A 16,907-nucleotide genomic window follows, 5' to 3' on the forward strand; every position below is an offset into this window, starting at 1 on the left:
GACAAGAATTACTTTTGGGAGATTTGTCAATTCCTCGCAAGAGGCAGTACTCGTGAAAAAAGTTAGGTTGCACAGGCAGGGATCAACGCACTAACCATCACGCTACGGGTACTTGATCTTGTCTTAAAAAATTTAAAATTTCTTATAAGGTTTCCTTCATATTTAAGTCTTAACTACAATCTAAACAAGTCTAATCACTTAATATTCATCATACCATCATTTGATAAAACTATTTTGACCAAAAACACTCCTGATTAAGCTCTTAATCTATGTAAGCCTTGCCATCTTCTTTTAGATAATATATATCAAAAAAGTTAATTTGTAGAAATTGATTCTATATGTGCCTCAAAACATGGCATAAATTGTTGTTGGCAATCACATCTTTTCATTGTCATTTTGGATGGCGAAACGTACTTAGGTTTTGAATCTTAATACATAGAGTGATTTACTTTTGACTACAACTCACCTGTTCACTATCTTTTTTCTTGACCTTAGCCGGACTATCGTCTTCATCATCTAAACTCACACTAGATGCCACGCTTGAATCAGCGCTAATCACATTTGAAGCCGAAACCGTATTATTGCCAAGATTATTATTATTCGACGATATTCCTGATTCCAACGTTGAATTAGGAGTTACTTGAAGAAAAACACAATTGAAAAAAGACACCCTATAAAAGTATTATATGATACTTACAACTTCCGGTACTTTGATTATTGTTTGTTGCACTTGGGGTGTTATTATTGTGACCCCTCGAATTCGACGTTGAATCGGGGATATCATCAGATGGTAACTCACAGCCTTGACATGATTTTTTCGAATTCGAATCTATAAAAATTACAAAAACACAAAAAAAGGTAACCCTTCGTTAGATTTTTTAGAAAATATAACCAAAATGTCGGTGAATAATGAAAATGAATAAGAAAACAAAAATAACTAAATTTTCATCATCATGACATAATGATTGATGTGCCAAACTATCGCTTGCACAGTGCGGATACTACTAAATTTTGTTGTGCATCTATAGGTAAAGTATCTATACGAAAAACGAACGAGTAGCAAAATATAACTTTTTTTATTCTTTGAATTTACGTTAACTATTTCAAAAATGTTTTCTTTTGGTTTTTTTTTTGGAAAAGCACAATCCAACTTACTACTATCTGACTGATTGTCATCATCACCTTTTAAGCTGTCTTTGTTGTCTTCGTCATCGGTCTTGGAGAGCGTTTGACGCTTATGCTTCATTCTTCGATTTTGAAACCACACTTTAACCTTGGAAAAAATTCAAAAAATTATTATTACATCTGTCTATCCGTCTGGAAGGCTGCGCTAGGCTATCCTACTCGTATATCCAACCCTGCTCGTAGACGATAATTGAAATTCAACTTACCTGTCTTTCGGTTAGATCTAAGCTAGCTGCAATTTCAATCCTTCGAGGGCGGCATAAATACTTATTGAAATGGAATTCCTTTTCGAGCTCCAGCAGCTGGGTGTTGGTATATGCGGTTCTTAACCGACGAGGCAGGCCATTTTCTGGAACGAAATTGAAATGAGTGTCAAATAAATCAACTATTTGTTATATCATGTTTTTATTTTTGGAATTCTTTTGCTGCTGGTAAACTTGAAAAAAAAAAATGAATTGGCCATGTGCAATTATGTCTCCTATGAGTCTTAAGTTATTGTTCAGCTTTGCTTGCTACATTCTTTGCTTCTTAAAGCTTTGTCATGTTTGGGCAGTAGTTTCAAAATGGCTCGTGGTCTGATGAACCACAAATTCATAATCAATCATCAGTCTGAGTGTCGATATTCATCGCATTTACCATTGAATGACAAGTTCTCAACTTGAATGAAAAGGCTTAGCTGCGGTTAAGTCTCGTTAACAAAGAAGTTTTTTAGTTGAAAAGAAATTTCGTACTTGAAAACAGTAACAGTAGACCATAAGACATGACCAAAAAGTAAATGACACGCTTACTTTAAGGTTGCGGTTTATAACAAACCTTTTCAGGGGAACTATTTCAATTGTTTGCAACTGACTTTAGACACCCGGCTATACACATATGTTGAAAGCTTAAAAAGGCTTAAAGAAGCATCCCAGGCTAAACCACATCAAACCAACAAAAACAAAAAATATTGAAGACTGAACTGCAGTTCAACTAAAAGAAATGATCTCTCAATGAAAAATGATCTCAAACCACACCGTCTCGCATCGTACCATCATCAGACGCACATCAAAAGGCTAAGAGAAACCTTCATAAGCTCAGACTTCGGACCTTGATGGGAGCTCTGAATGTCCAATATTTTTGTGATTAATCAATGAAATGAAACTATTTCCACAGTTTCACTTATTTCTTTATCCAATGTTTGTCTTCTTCTTCATTTTTCGTCGTCTGTTGTATTGTTGGGTCAGTCTGGTTAACAATCAGTCAGTCAGCTAGTCAAGTCAAATTTTTGTTCGTAAATATAAATTTTAAGACCGTTATTAATGATCCTTTCGGCAGGTTATACTTTATACAATGTGATGGCGGGATTTTCAAAAAAATCCCTTTGAAAATGTTTAAATCATATCTACTCTGACTCTGAATTACTTATACGTTTTGTTAAGCAATTCGTGAAAGAGCTTCTGGAGCAGCATTATCACTTCGTCAGGCATCTTAGGCTATACGTAAAAACTATAATATGACCATCTTCCACATAAATATTGTTTTCTTTTTTTTTATTATTTTATTGCTGACCTTATGTTGTATGATAAAAGGTATACAACATTTTTCATCATTAAGGTACTTTGAAATTTTGAATATTGTATTCGGTAGCGGAATTCGTGATTTGCTGGTTGTTTATTTGGAGTTTCTTATGATTTTGTTTTTCTTACTAAAGATTTCAAACATAAAGCAAGTTTACGTGAAATTAAAAGCAAACAAATTAAGGAAATCTCCCCAAAACTCGACATGAACCAAAATTTTCAGTTTATTTGTACTAAAAGTTTAGGAAGTTATTTATTTTATTTTATTTATTTATTTATTTATTTAAATATCGTTATTGCTTAAAAACAGTAAGACTTATATAATTTTATAAAATAGCTGTATAAAAAATAAATTACTCCAATTATTATTAAAACTATCACAAGATACAAAAATTCAATAAGCACACTTTTTATGCTTGTTGCGTTCAGATTTTGTTTTGTACTACGAGTAAAGCTTAACCGAAATTACAAAAAATTGACGTTCCGATGTTAAATTTGAGTAAGGACTTATAATTAGCTGATGAGATCTGTTTGAGGTCGCCCTTCTTACTCTGTCAAAATGATATTGTGGTTGGTGTGCGATCATATCTACGTAATCCAAAAACATAACGTACGATTGAGTTGAAAGCTACATTAAGTTTTCGTCTGCTCGTGAAACTGCAGTTACAATAGATTTCACAACCATAAACAAGGATAGGAATTACCAAGGTTTTAGCGAGAAGCTAAGTACGAAGTATTCCATAAACCTTACCAACGAGTCAATTTATTTATATCTTATTTATATCTTTGCTGTAACCACAAATTCAATTGGAGCATTGTTCAGAATAATCGGTGGAAAATAAGAAAGGTCAATAGATTTTCTACTAATTACGAGACATTTAGATTTTTTAGAGTTCAACCTTCAACATGAGTCCATTTGAGAAAGACCAATTTGCCACTTTCTTCAGGTCTTAATTGACGCAGAAAGCTCCTTGTTCGATAAAGCCAAGTAGACAGCTGAAGTAATACTGAACGTCATCAGCATACAAGTGAGAGCTGCAATTAACTAATGAAGATGGAAGTTCATTTACATAAGCAGAAAACAAGACAGGATCCAGTATGGAACCTCGTGGTACACCAGTGACATTCGCCAAAAAGTTTGACAGGGTGTCGCCAACTTGCACTGCTTGCTTCCTATCAGTTAGGTTAGGTTAGGTTATAGTGGCTGTCCAAGATGGAACGGACACACTTAGGCCAGTTTAATGGCCCATTGTGATACCACATGAATCTTGAGGCTTCCTCCTAAGCTCAATGGAACCAGTTAGAGTCTCTTACGAAACGTGAGAGGCTGATTATCCCGATATGATTTAGATCGTTTAGATCGTTAAAGAAGAATTCTCCTAGGTAATTCTTGCGTTTTCGAGCTAGAGCAGGGCATGTGCAGAGAAGATGAAGAACCGTTTCTTCCTCTTCCTCGTCCATACAGCTTCTGCAAAAGTCATTTGAGAATACGCCTAGTCTCATGGCGTGCTTTCCTATTAGACAGTGTCCGGTTATGACACCTATTATCGAGCTTATATGCGATCTGCTTAGAGAGAGCAAGCACCTTGAACGTTTTAAATCCAGTGTTGGCCAGATGTTTTTTGTGGCTTGACACGTGGTGATGTTGGTCCACCTGGTGCCTGCCCTCCTCACAGCGTCTTGCATTAGTAGCAGTTTACAAGTAGCGATTGGTATGCCAGTACTTGCCAAACGTGGTAGGATGGGTTGTACTGTACCGTTCCTGGCGAGTTCATCTGCCTTACAGTTACCTGGAATGTCTCTATGGCCCGGCACCCAGCAAAGGTGAATATTAAACTGTTGTGCCATCTCCATTAGAGATGATCGACAGTTATGGACTGTTATAGAGTTTGTAGAGACTGAGTCCAGAGATTTGATAGCGGCCTGGCTGTCGGAGAAAATACGGATATCAGATGTTGATATCACGTTTTCTTTGAGCCAAGACAAGACTTCCTTAATCGCCAAAAGTTCCGCCTGGAACACGCTACAATGATTGGGAAGGCGGAATGAGAGACTTAATTTCAGTCGTTCAGAGTACACACCAGTTATCAGTTAGATTAGACAAATTTTATTTAGTTACACTAAATGAAAAATTAAACGTTTGCGTGAGCTTTCTACATAGATTGACATGATTAACGGAATCCAAAGCCTTCGAAAAATCCAACAAAACAAGAAACGTAACCTCGTCTTTATCTAATGCTTTTATAATGTCATCAGTTACGTCTAAAAGTGCGGTAACACAGCTGTGTTTCTAAACCAGATTGATAAGGGCTGAGCAGTGAGTTTGTAGATAGAAAGACGTTAATTTGCTTATGAAGGATCCGTTCAAAAACTTTCGATAAAAATGGCAGTACCGGAATAGATCTAAATTCATCTCTTCTAGCGTTTTTGGGAAGTGTAATTATTTTAGCAACTTTCCATGACACACGGTATTTCGAGGACGTCAAAATAGTATTGAAAGTAAAAGTGATATGTGGCAAAACAACTATCAATATAATACACCAAAAAGTAGGATGTATATCATCGAGGCCAACAGCTGTTGACCTAAAAGAAAAATTATAAGAACAAAATTGTTTCATAATTAAAACCTAAGTTTGAGATAAAATATATGCTATGCGTATGTGTAAAAGTTATTTCTATGGTTTTAGGGACATAACGGTCTAGACCAACGTAAAATTTTCGAACAGGTTCTTTTCAATCTAGGGCCTCAAATTTTTTAAATCGCGCTCAGTTTCTTAAAACATTTTCTTTGGAAGTATTCAATTTGGATTTTTTACATTTTTTAGTTCATTAATTTGTATGAACAATTAACTGAACGACTTTAGAAATATAGCGTTGGCAAAGAATCGTAAAGGGTTATTAAATTTTAAGAACCAATGTTGGTTTTGAATAAAACACAAATTATTTATGAAGTTATTGTGAGGCGAGCAGGCGGCACACCTTCATCCGATGATTCAGATTTTCGATGACTGTGGCATAATTAAAGTTCTGTACGGTTTATGTGTCGAATTATCTCATATTTTAGCTCTTGAATTGTTGTTGGTTTTTTAACGTACAACTATTCCTTAAAAGAAGTCCACAGTTTCAAATCACACATTTTCGCGCAAAAGAGTCAGTCTTTTGTTAGGTTTGTGGCAACTTGCACCGTCCTTTTAAATCCACATATCGTTCACATGCATATCTTCCAATTCAGGCCATATAAAGTTTGTTATCATCTCACGATGCATTGGTTTTCCTACAATCACTCTTGTATTATCATTTGCCTAAATGCAGTTATTTGGCTTATTAAAGTATCCACTGAGGTGGAAGATCGCTGAAGAAGATTTTTTTCGAAAATTGGTCATCCACTTTGCCATATTTTTCCACCATTCTCACATTGACGACGCTTGAAATAGTCAAGAGGCTATAGTTCTTAAGTCAACTTCACCTTGTTCGCGTGTAAATGCAAGTCTTCATGCATAATGTTCATCAATGACCCGACAGACCCGGTACGCTCAAATTTTTGCCAATTTTTCTGACTATACGCAGATTGGGACGATTAAATTGACTGAAAAACCACGAAGTGAACGGAATGCATTTTGATTTACACGTTCATTTTCATAAAATACTTGAATAACTTAAACGCGTTGTTCGATTGTGTATTGTTTTATAGTTTAAAATGAGAAACGTGAAATGAAATACCGAAAAAAACTTGTCGTTAAGGTATTGTTTACATTCAATATCAGTCCTTAAAATGTAACCACCCTTTATAATCTAAAACAATTTATCTGTAATTTAAAACTTACAGGGATCCGCGAAAACTTTCCACTGCTGTATTTTTTTAAATAAATCACTTGAAAATATTGATTGTCATACATTAAGTAACTTTTGCCGGAAATAAAATTTAGTCTTTACCTAACAAATTATTTACCCCAAAAATAAAATAGTGGATTATCCATATTGCGGTTTCAAAAATGTAGGGCTCGAATTCGACATCTGTTAAACTAAGTTGTTAAACAATTTTTTTTAGCTGAAATCTGATATTTAAAATTGTTATAATCTACTACAAAAATGGTGATTCTGCACAGCAACATATCCTATTTTAAGAGGAGATTATGGCCTCCATAATCTTCATTCTATGCAACCAATTGGCAAAATTGTGAGATTTGGAAAGACTGAACTGGTTACAAATATTGTATGCCTGTGCATCAGCGTTCCGCTCGTATCACATAAAATATAGCTGCTATAAGTGAAAGTGTTGCCGAAGACCCGAATATGTCAATTCCTGTCGTTCTCAGGAATTAGGACTGCCTTACGTCACATGATGGCGTATTTTGCATTCTCATTCACACAAAGTCGAGTTCACACAACAACTGAAGCCAGCGTCGTAGATACCTCGAATAGGTGATTGCACGAACAACAACAACAGGCGGTGGACTGCGATTTTTCGAACACAATTTCCTTCAGCGACGACGCACATTTCTCACTCGATGGGTATCTATCAATCGTTAATAAACAAAATTGTCATATTAGGCTTTCTAAGAATCCCAAACCCCTAGTTCCACAGTGGAAGTTTAAACTCCACTTTCGGTTTAAACTTTAATTCAATAATTTATTCGGTTTCACAATTTCGTTTAACCCTTGAACTTAGTTCAAGTTAACCGAAAGTATTCGGCATTTAAACATCAATTCAGCGTCAGGAACCACTTCCCATGGTGACATTTCAATTTGACAGTTGCCATTTGACAAATTGCGTTTCTGAAGAAAGTGTTTTACAACGTCGCGAAACATTAGTTTTTTTCAGAAAATATTATTATTATATCGAGATGTGAAAGTGATTTTGAAGATATCAGGAGAAGTGAGAACTATATAAAAATTGCCAATATATTCATTAGGAATTGGGGCATTCATTAAAGAAGAGATTACTTCAATTATTGCGACGATCTGGAATTCTTTGAAAGATTGGAGCAAATTCGATCCCACATTGAAAATATAACTAATTGGTAAAAATAATTGTAGGATTGTACATAATATCAGTCCATTAAATGATAAAAAAATATTTTCAGGACCTATTCAATATGTGCCGAAATCTAACTTTTGCTAAGCTTGCGGTTTTATGAGAGTGGATCTTTGTTCATAACTGCGGCAAACATTTGTGGTGTATCGAAATCGTCCGCTAGTTTAAAATAAGCCTGATAAAAAAAGACAGATGAGGAAAAGTTGGAAATATGTACGGATTCAGTCCCTAGGTAATATGAATAATAACAACATGTTCTCAAATATGTTCATATGCATCAAACATCTTATAAGGAAGTTCTAATGGGAAATATTTCGAAACCATATGTGATCCAAACTTAAAAATAATGGACATAGTTGGCCTGGGTCGAGTCATGATTCCACAGATTTGAAAATAGAGAATTGGAAAATCAGCTCATAGTGGCGGATGTTGGGTACCAATGCAAAATATTTGTTGTTCTTTACCTCAGAGTTAGAAAGAGAAGACAAGGAAATACAGTTGAAAAACTTCATAAAAGTGGCGATCTGGACACGTTACGTCACATTTCGCAACAACAACGAACAATGCTGCCAGCTAATTAATGAAATTTAATTGAACGAAGTTGAACCGAACTGACTGTGAAACCGGATTAGTTAAACTAAAAGAATTGAAATCAGTTTCAGTTCAGCTGAATTGAAGTTTTAAGCTTCACTGTGAACTGGGGGTATGTAGTTTAAGGGAGGCTATTATCGCCACAAAAAGTCACTGTTTTGTGCGCTCTTTTACGTCTTCGAAAACGACGATGGAACTACTGTCAACGTCAATTCGGAGCGTCATGGCCATGTGATAACCGACTTTTTTTGGCTGCTATTGGAGAATACGACAACAAGACAATGCCACAGGCCATACAATTTGAGTGAATAATGCGATTTGACACTTCTGGACTTTCTTTGTGGGGCTACTCGAAAGAGCGCACTTATACACAACCTTTAACTCTTAAGCACTTAAAAAATAACATTCATCAAGCTATGGCCCAATATGTGTCAAAAACTGGTCGAAAATTACCATAAAAGAATAGATGCTTGCAACAATTCGAGTTTTTTTAAACAAATCCGTCTAAGAGTTTTTCTTATACATTTTCCATGGAACATTTTTTCCTTGATAAAAGTTCTAGATTTGTTTTGTATGTCATCTTAAAAAAATGTTAATTATTCAAAGTGGGATAATTTATTTGACACAATATGAAGTTTAAAACGTTTGGTAAAATAAATAAAAATTATTTCTATGGCTAAAAATAAAAAGGAAATCGGCAGAAATTGATTAAAAAAATATATTGACAACAATCAATGAATAGACTTAAGTATTTTTTTTCCCTATAAAACGACATACATATTTTCGAAGGCTACTGCAGGAGTTTCATTTAATTATTCATGTTTCATACATATGTATGTTTTAAGTGTATTTTTTAATTGCAACATATGGAAACGTAGTACCTGTGGCATCATTTTTAGTGCGTTGGACTGTCATGCCAAAAGTATTGGGTTCGATGCCACAGTTGTTCCCATAAAAATGTGTTGGTCAAAAATCGAACATTTAAATTTTCTTAAAAACGAGACTTCTGTGAATATAAAACAATACTTTTATTTTGCTCCAGAGTTTTGTTTTTAAGTTTTCTCAAAAACTGATCAACCGATTTGAATAATTTCTTAGTGTCTTAATACTTTTTGATGATCAAAAATGTTTATATATTTATTTTTTATTTAAAAAATATATAATTTTATTTTAAAAATTCAATATTTCAGAAAGAAATATTAAGGAACTATCAGTAGTGCGCTATATAAACCAAGGGAACAGAATCGAAACTGATTGGTACAACTATGCTATTTAAGGGCTTACAATTTTGTATGCTAAGACAATCAACAATTAAGTTACGGTCGACAATAATTTGGAGCCCATTATCGGAATCAACAGTATAAGAAATTTTCCTCTTCCTCTGGCAACCATCACATCATTGAGGAATTAATTTCCTTCACGTTATCTCCGGTTTGAATAATTTCTTCGTGTCAGAAAGGGGCCAACATTTTTTAACGAAATTCAAATTAAAAATTTATACTTCTAAGTACTAAATAATTGCAAAAAAAAACATTCTTAAGACAAAATTAAAAATTTGTATATATCCAAATTAATTTAAAAAAAAAATGTTCTAATAATTAAAAAAAATAATAAATCAAGGCCTTTAAATTTTTAAAGAAAAACTTTTCTTGCAAGTAAATTTTTTAAATCTTAGAATTTTCTACATTAAATATTTTTAAACAGACTCTTTGGGTATATGAGCAAAATTGCGCGACCCCTTTGTACATTATATTACTTTATGTTTTTGGCACACGTTAATTTAAAACAATATTATTTCTTAAATTGCAAACATTTTTTATTTAACTGTAACCAAAAAATATATAACCTCCTATCTTTTAAGTATATCTTAAAATGAATGAAATTTGTAAGTTCAGGTATCAAGATTAATATCCCTTTGCACTTAAGTTTTGAATTTAGAAAAACCAAATGAGTAAACAGAGCAATACTTATGAAATTCAGAAACTGAATATCCTTTCTTAGACACTAACTAACAAACACATTTTTTGAAAACAGAACTTAGGTTCTTTGTTGAACTTAGCTGATTTTCGTATAACTGCAAATTTATTTCCAACTTATTGCGAACAGAGTATAAATTATTAAAACCAATGCAAAAAAGTGTTTAAATGGATATTTTACAATGTTTTAATTTAATTTTTAATTTGATAAGACTGTTTTGAATTTTTACAGCGTTTTTACTAACAGAATTTCATTTTAAAAATAATCATCGGATTATTTTAACTAAAAGAGTCTATAATTTTAATGTGCGTAATCCACTCTCTGCTTCAAGGAAAACGGTAATTGTGTGCACTATTTAGTCAATGTGGAGTTGTATTTCATCTTAATGGAGCTAGAAGACCTCGAAAGGTATGGCACTATGTTCAAGCATTTTTTGAGGCCAGCGATTGCTGATAGCCCTTATATGTGGCTAGTGTGCGAAATATTTGTAATACAATGTAGCTACTAAGGATAATGTTCGGCAACCAAATACTTTCCAAAAATTAAGTATTCATTTGGCTCCACACGTTCTCCAGATTTGGCTAAACCAAACTTAATTTTTCTATGAGGATATTTAAAGCCCAAAGTGTACGCTAATAAAACCTCCACGATTTTAAGTAGATCATTCGTTCGGTAAAACGCGACGGGCGCTAAACCCAGATGTCCTTTATTCCACACTTAGCCCAACAATATCTTAATAAATTTAAATTTCTGATTCTAAGAAAAAATATTATATTAGTAAAGAATTTGAACCACTTCGTAAAAGTACTAGTTTACCAACCCAATTTCTTACAAGAATTATTAAAGCCGTCAGACTTTCATCACACAAAAGCCCTTATCAGTTAAATTAACTCTGAGGTATGAATCCAATTCAACACAAATATGATTTTTGTTACAGAAACTTGGGTTTAGCACCTAATCTAAAACCTAACCCTTTTCATTTCTATATCAAGTAGTTATTACCAAAATAAACTTTTGGTATCTCAATCCCATAACCTAATTATTTGTTTTTCCATCAGCAAAAGCATAACATTATTTCACCAACTGACAAAGGAAAATCTTCCAAAAAACCTTAAGATACAGAACACTTCTTCTTAATTTAAGAATAAAGTAATTAACGAAATTCTAATCAATCAATCACCCATCTCGACATTGTCACACTTTGACTACGAGCGACGACTCGACGCTCACTAGCCTATATAACTATGATACTGTTATAGGGAGCTCTAAGTGTTAAAGAAAAACAATTTCATGTTTTCACACAACACAAGGTTTTCAGTTAGGTTAGATATGGAGAAGATAGATTTCACAAAACATGACAATCTTCTGGGAATTCTATTTCCACACCTCGCGTATATATCTTTTGCTCAGTTTTCAGAAAGTTTTCCAAAAACCCTGCAGTTATGAATCGAAAAAGGGTGTCACAGTCTTATATCCATTTAGTTTCAGACATTTTTGGGATGTCCCATTTAAAAAAGATACAACTGTGTTATCCTGTGCCATCGTACACAAAACAGAAAAACAGGAAAACCCTTTCTCTTTGCATGACGAAGAGAGAGTGTCATCGTCCTTGTTGTAGTCATAGTCGTCTTCTGCTTCTGTTCTTATAGATGAATGGGTATATCCCTGGAATTGCAGATCCATATTTCGGGCACTGAAGTGAATCAGCCAGAGATAAGTTCTCCTCTCTATAGAAGAATAACCCCCCTATAAGTCGGTAGAGTAGTGTTGCAAGGATACATTTCTATAGACGTACCTAAACGAACAAACGGATACGTCGTATGCAAAGGCATATCTTCTAGTCACACCCGGTTACCTGAGCCTTGTGATTTACCTGCAATGGATATTCATAAATTTTCCATCTGACGAGGAATTCACAGCAGTAGGTGTGGTGTAGTCAATAGAGTTGTTGCAATCGCATGCGGCATCAGAAGCAGCTTGACGACAGCCCCACAGCTTACTGCAGCAGAAGCAAGTAGCAAGCATTTATGATATATTATCTTTGCGTACCGAATGTCGATGACAGAGTCAATAACGTGTTCGTTGGTGTATCTTCCATCGACTACTACTCTGCTACTGCTTTGGCTTAGGCTTCTGGATTTAGTGCTTCTTCTACCCAATGAAATGTTGTATAAGGGGAGGATGCTACAAAATTTTCCCTATCAGTTTGGACCGACGACGAATGTACAGATGCCGTAGTAGAAGAAGGAAACTGGAAGCAAAGATAATTTCCTCCATCGCATCAACTGAAAAAGGGACATTTTCTATAAGAAAACATTTACACAAACGCAACTACGACGACGCGCTGCCGGAATGTTGGAAACACTTATCTATGACTTTTAGGAGTTCCTGTTTTGAATATATGAAGTATTCGGTACATGATATAGGAGAAAAGATGGATTGCCACTATAGCAGTTATGATATAATTCTGTGCGTTCCAAAAGGAAAGGAGACACGTCTTGATTGGATGTTCATAAATTTATCTTATTCCGGATGCTAGAACTTGATCTCGGAATCGAAATAAATCAGGAGTTAGGAGTTTAACTTCTACAGCAAAAAAAAACTTCTTCAAAATTTGGGTTATCATAGTTTCTTTAAGTATTTCTTCTGACCAATTATTATGATCTTGGCTTAGTAATATGGACCAGAATGCGTCAATAGAAAAATTAATGGACTTAAGTATTATGTCAAGCTAAAGGTTGATGTTGTGATACTGTTTACGATTGGTGCTGAATTCACAATCAATGGTGTGCTATTGGCCATAAGAGCAGTAATTGAGACAGAAGGGGACATAAGTGATGCGCTTTAAACCAAAGGAACAGAGTTGATAGGCTCTGGTTTGTAGTGAATCAGAGGAGTAGCTGATTGGTTCAACTGTGCTATTCGGGTGTCAAATTCTTTATTACCAAAGGAGCTCCAGCTTAGACAATCGATTGAGCAGCAATCGATGCTTTTATGCCGGCGGCAACATCAGCAAAGAAGTTACGATCGACAATAGCTTGAGAGCCATTATCGGATTCAGCAGTATAAGAAATTGTCATCTTCCTCTAGCAAGCATCAGCGTCATTGGGGAATTGTTCTCCCTTCACGCTGCCTCCATTGGAAGTCTCAGTTTGTGTCTTTGAATCACCAGAAATACTTTTAGGTATCCACAGGAGTAGGAGTATTGCGACAAAGGATTCGGTAGCTGCTATACTTCGACAAAGTTCAATGCTGGTGTTGAGAAGGAGATCAGAGTCAATGATGCTACAAACTGCTAGATAGTAAAATATGCTCTTAAAATTAAATCTTATAATTTACTGAGGATTTGAGGGTTGCGGGCTCATTTAAATAACAAATTTTCATTTCTGAACTGTGCAGTAAGTACCAAACCCCATTTCTTGTTATGTACCTACTAAATATGTGATACAAAGTTGTTATGGAGTGCAACTTTCAAATTTGATTTAGTTCAAACCTGATAAGCACTGTTAGTAGCTGGGGATTGCATAGAGAGTTGAAATAAGTTGTTTTATGATTTTATTTGTTATTATGATTAATTTTTTTCTATTCTACTTTGGTTTATATTCCATGCATCTAGCCTAATATTGCAATTATAATAATTGTTTGCCTTTGGCAATTTTCATATAGCTACTTCCATTTATAGAATTGAAACCAAAGCTCGTTTGGCTGGTCTGATATTAGGTTTTTAATGAATTTATTGATTTCACTATATATAAACTCATCCACTTTAGTAAGAATATTCATTTTGGAACCAGTACCTATCTGAAGAGTAACCTAATTAGAATATATTTTGTTTGTATTTGGAATAATGGAGTTTAAGGTAAATATTATTTAATTCAAAATGTAAGAGAATTGAAAAGAAATATATTTATTTCAGTCGTTTGTTGTTGTTTTGGTCTTTATTGGTGTAACAAGAGCATATGTAGTACCATTGACCCTGATCTCCTCATCGGCACCATCATTGAACCTTGTTCAAGTCAAGGAGCTACCGAATCCTTTGCCGCAATACTCCTACTCCTATGGAGTACATGACAGCATTTCAGGCGATTCAAAGACACAAACTGAGACTCGCAATGGAGACAATGTGAAGGGAAAGTACTCTCTCAATGATGCTGATGGTTACAAGAGGACAGTTTCTTACACTGCCAATGCAGCTAATGGTTTCCAAGCTGTTGTCGAACGTAAGCCAATTGCTGATGTTGCCGCTGATATTAAAACATCGATTGCTGCTCAGTCAATTGCCCCAGCTCCTCTGGTCATCAAGAATTTGACACCCTTAAATAGCACAGTAATACCAGTTGTCCAACCAGCTACACCACTGATTTACTACAACCCGGGACTCATACACTCTAGTCCTTTGGTCTATAGCGCACCACTGGTATCCCATTCTGCAGCTATTTCTGCTCCTCTGGCTTATAGTGCTCCTTTGGTCGTCAACTCAGCTCCCATTGCATACACTGGATCTGGAACTTACTTGACTCAACCGATTGTTAATGTAACTTATGCTGCAACCCCAATCACTCATGCTGCTCCCTATTTGATTAGCAACTAATCTAGCTTGAAGCTTAATGCTTTACCTATATTATGTTAGATATCTTCTTTTTTTTTGAAAAATAAACTTTGTCTTGTTTTGCGTTTGCGTTCCCAAATTAATAATAAAGATATTAATAAATATTGTAAAGCTGATTTTTCCTTAATTGATATCTTCAATGCATTAAGTCAAGTATAGAATTAAGTCAATCGGTTTCTAAAAAAATTTTAAACAAGCTAAATTAGCTGTACGTTTAAATTAATTTTAATGGGATTAATCGGCAATAGTATCATTTCTTAAATAGATAGAACAGCTTCAAAAACTATCGGCTGATTCGTAAAAATTTGACTACTGTCTTTTCAAGGCTTGACATAATAACGAAATGTCTCTCATAACAATATTAAAGGAAACATTTAAAAATATAACGCTTATTAAATATTTTAGGAATATTCCCTTATTCTGTCTTAAGATTATGAACAAATATAGACTTTTTTATTTCAAGAACAGAACGAGTTGGAGTCAAAATACTGTATTAGTTATATAATACTGAATTTATAACATAATATGTCAATATTCTGTATGTAAGAATTATTGTAGGATACAAATTAAGGTTGGTCAAAATTCGTCATTGGGTCAATAAAATTATAATAAAAACTATTTTTCTTGTAGAACCTTTTAGCAATATTTTGAACTACAGAATTTTTAAAATATTTAGAATCTTTGATAACATAACAATTTGTCGGTAACAATACTTAATCAAAACATTATATGCCAACAACATTAGTCAATGTTCATAAAGTTACGTACTGTGTACGTATTTATTGTGATTCTTAAAGTGAACATTTCAATGTTTTGACTTTTTGTACAAGATTATCTTATTGAAAATTGTTTAAAAGTAGAATATGTATATTATCTTTTATATGACTTTTTAAAAATTCTGGTTTAACTTTTGTTCTAATCTTCAAAGATAGTAATACATGAAATCAACTGATTGCCATTTAAATAGATAATTAAAAAAAAATTCGGTCCTGAATGTACCCACACAAATCCAAACGTCAAAGTGCTGAATTGTGTCAGATAAAGTTAAAAATGTGAAGTTTGGGTCTTGTCGTAAATTTTGTGTGCGTTATTTTTCGTTGATTTATTAATTTTTTTCGAATAACGTCGTTTTTAAAAAGTGGTAGCTGAGTTATTAGAGTTCATTTTTTTCTTTAGTCAAAGCTGTTAAAATTTTTGTGATCGACACAATAGTTTTTTTTTAAATTTCATATTCAATATAAAAAAAAACAGATGTGGACTGTTGTAACATTTTTTGATGTTGGTACAATTGATATTGCATTTGTATCTCGATGGTTGTGTTCGTTGAGTAGTTGTGCATTTTGAATCATGTGTGTTTTCCATTGGGCAAAAAAATCAATCTATTACTGTTGATATTATTTAGTTTTGTTGAAAATAGACTAACTGGGTTTATTTTGCAAGAGAAAATAATAGAAAAGATATTTATGTTTTGCTAAGTTACTTTTGATTTTCACAAAACTTTCTTCTATTTGTGTGTTTGTTTATTATTATTGTGACAGATCTTCTTTCAGTTGTTCCAATTTTAAATACAAAACCTGGCTACTGCGGATCGATTTGTTGGCAATTTTTCACTGTATTATATGGAATACCATAAAAATGCACTTATTGATGGTTTTTTTTGGGAGCATATTGAATTGTATTTGAATTTTTGTATAAAGCACTGAATGTCTTAAAATTTGCCTCGAAATACTGTATCCTGAAAAAGTATGGTTTTGCACAGTTCTGTTTTAATTATCTATTCAAATGGCAAGCAGTTGATTTCATGTATTATTATCTTTAAAGATTAGAACAAAAGTTATACCAGAATTCTAAAAAAGTCATATAGAAGATGATATACATATTCCAATTTTAAACAATTTTCAAAAAGACAATCTTATACAAAGAGTCAAAACATTGACATGTTTACGAGAAAAAG

General features: G+C 33.8%; 2 protein-coding genes across 3 annotated transcripts in view; one reads left to right on the forward strand and one right to left on the reverse strand.

Annotated features, from left to right (window-relative positions):
* Positions 1-16,907, reverse strand: part of LOC129953647 (homeotic protein proboscipedia) — a 148,552-nt gene that overhangs the window by 6,753 nt on the left and 124,892 nt on the right. The window contains exons 3-6 of one of the 2 annotated variants that reach the window (XM_056066969.1): positions 1,392-1,534; positions 1,183-1,273; positions 698-829; positions 467-639 (exon numbers count right to left, since the gene is read on the reverse strand). In XM_056066969.1, coding sequence (XP_055922944.1) covers positions 467-639; positions 698-829; positions 1,183-1,273; positions 1,392-1,534 — 539 coding nt within the window. Of the gene's footprint in view, positions 1-466; positions 640-697; positions 830-1,155; positions 1,274-1,391; positions 1,535-16,907 lie in introns of both variants that reach the window. The other variant, XM_056066968.1, reaches the window with a different exon arrangement.
* Positions 14,080-14,944, forward strand: LOC129953648 (larval cuticle protein A3A-like). The gene is made up of 2 exons (XM_056066971.1): positions 14,080-14,203; positions 14,261-14,944. The coding sequence occupies exons 1-2, from the start codon at positions 14,192-14,194 to the stop codon at positions 14,933-14,935; spliced, it is 687 nt and encodes a 228-aa protein (XP_055922946.1). The 5' UTR covers positions 14,080-14,191; the 3' UTR covers positions 14,936-14,944.

This window comes from Eupeodes corollae, chromosome 1, assembly GCF_945859685.1.
Source record: "Eupeodes corollae chromosome 1, idEupCoro1.1, whole genome shotgun sequence".
In the NCBI taxonomy this organism is placed as follows: domain Eukaryota; kingdom Metazoa; phylum Arthropoda; class Insecta; order Diptera; family Syrphidae; genus Eupeodes; species Eupeodes corollae.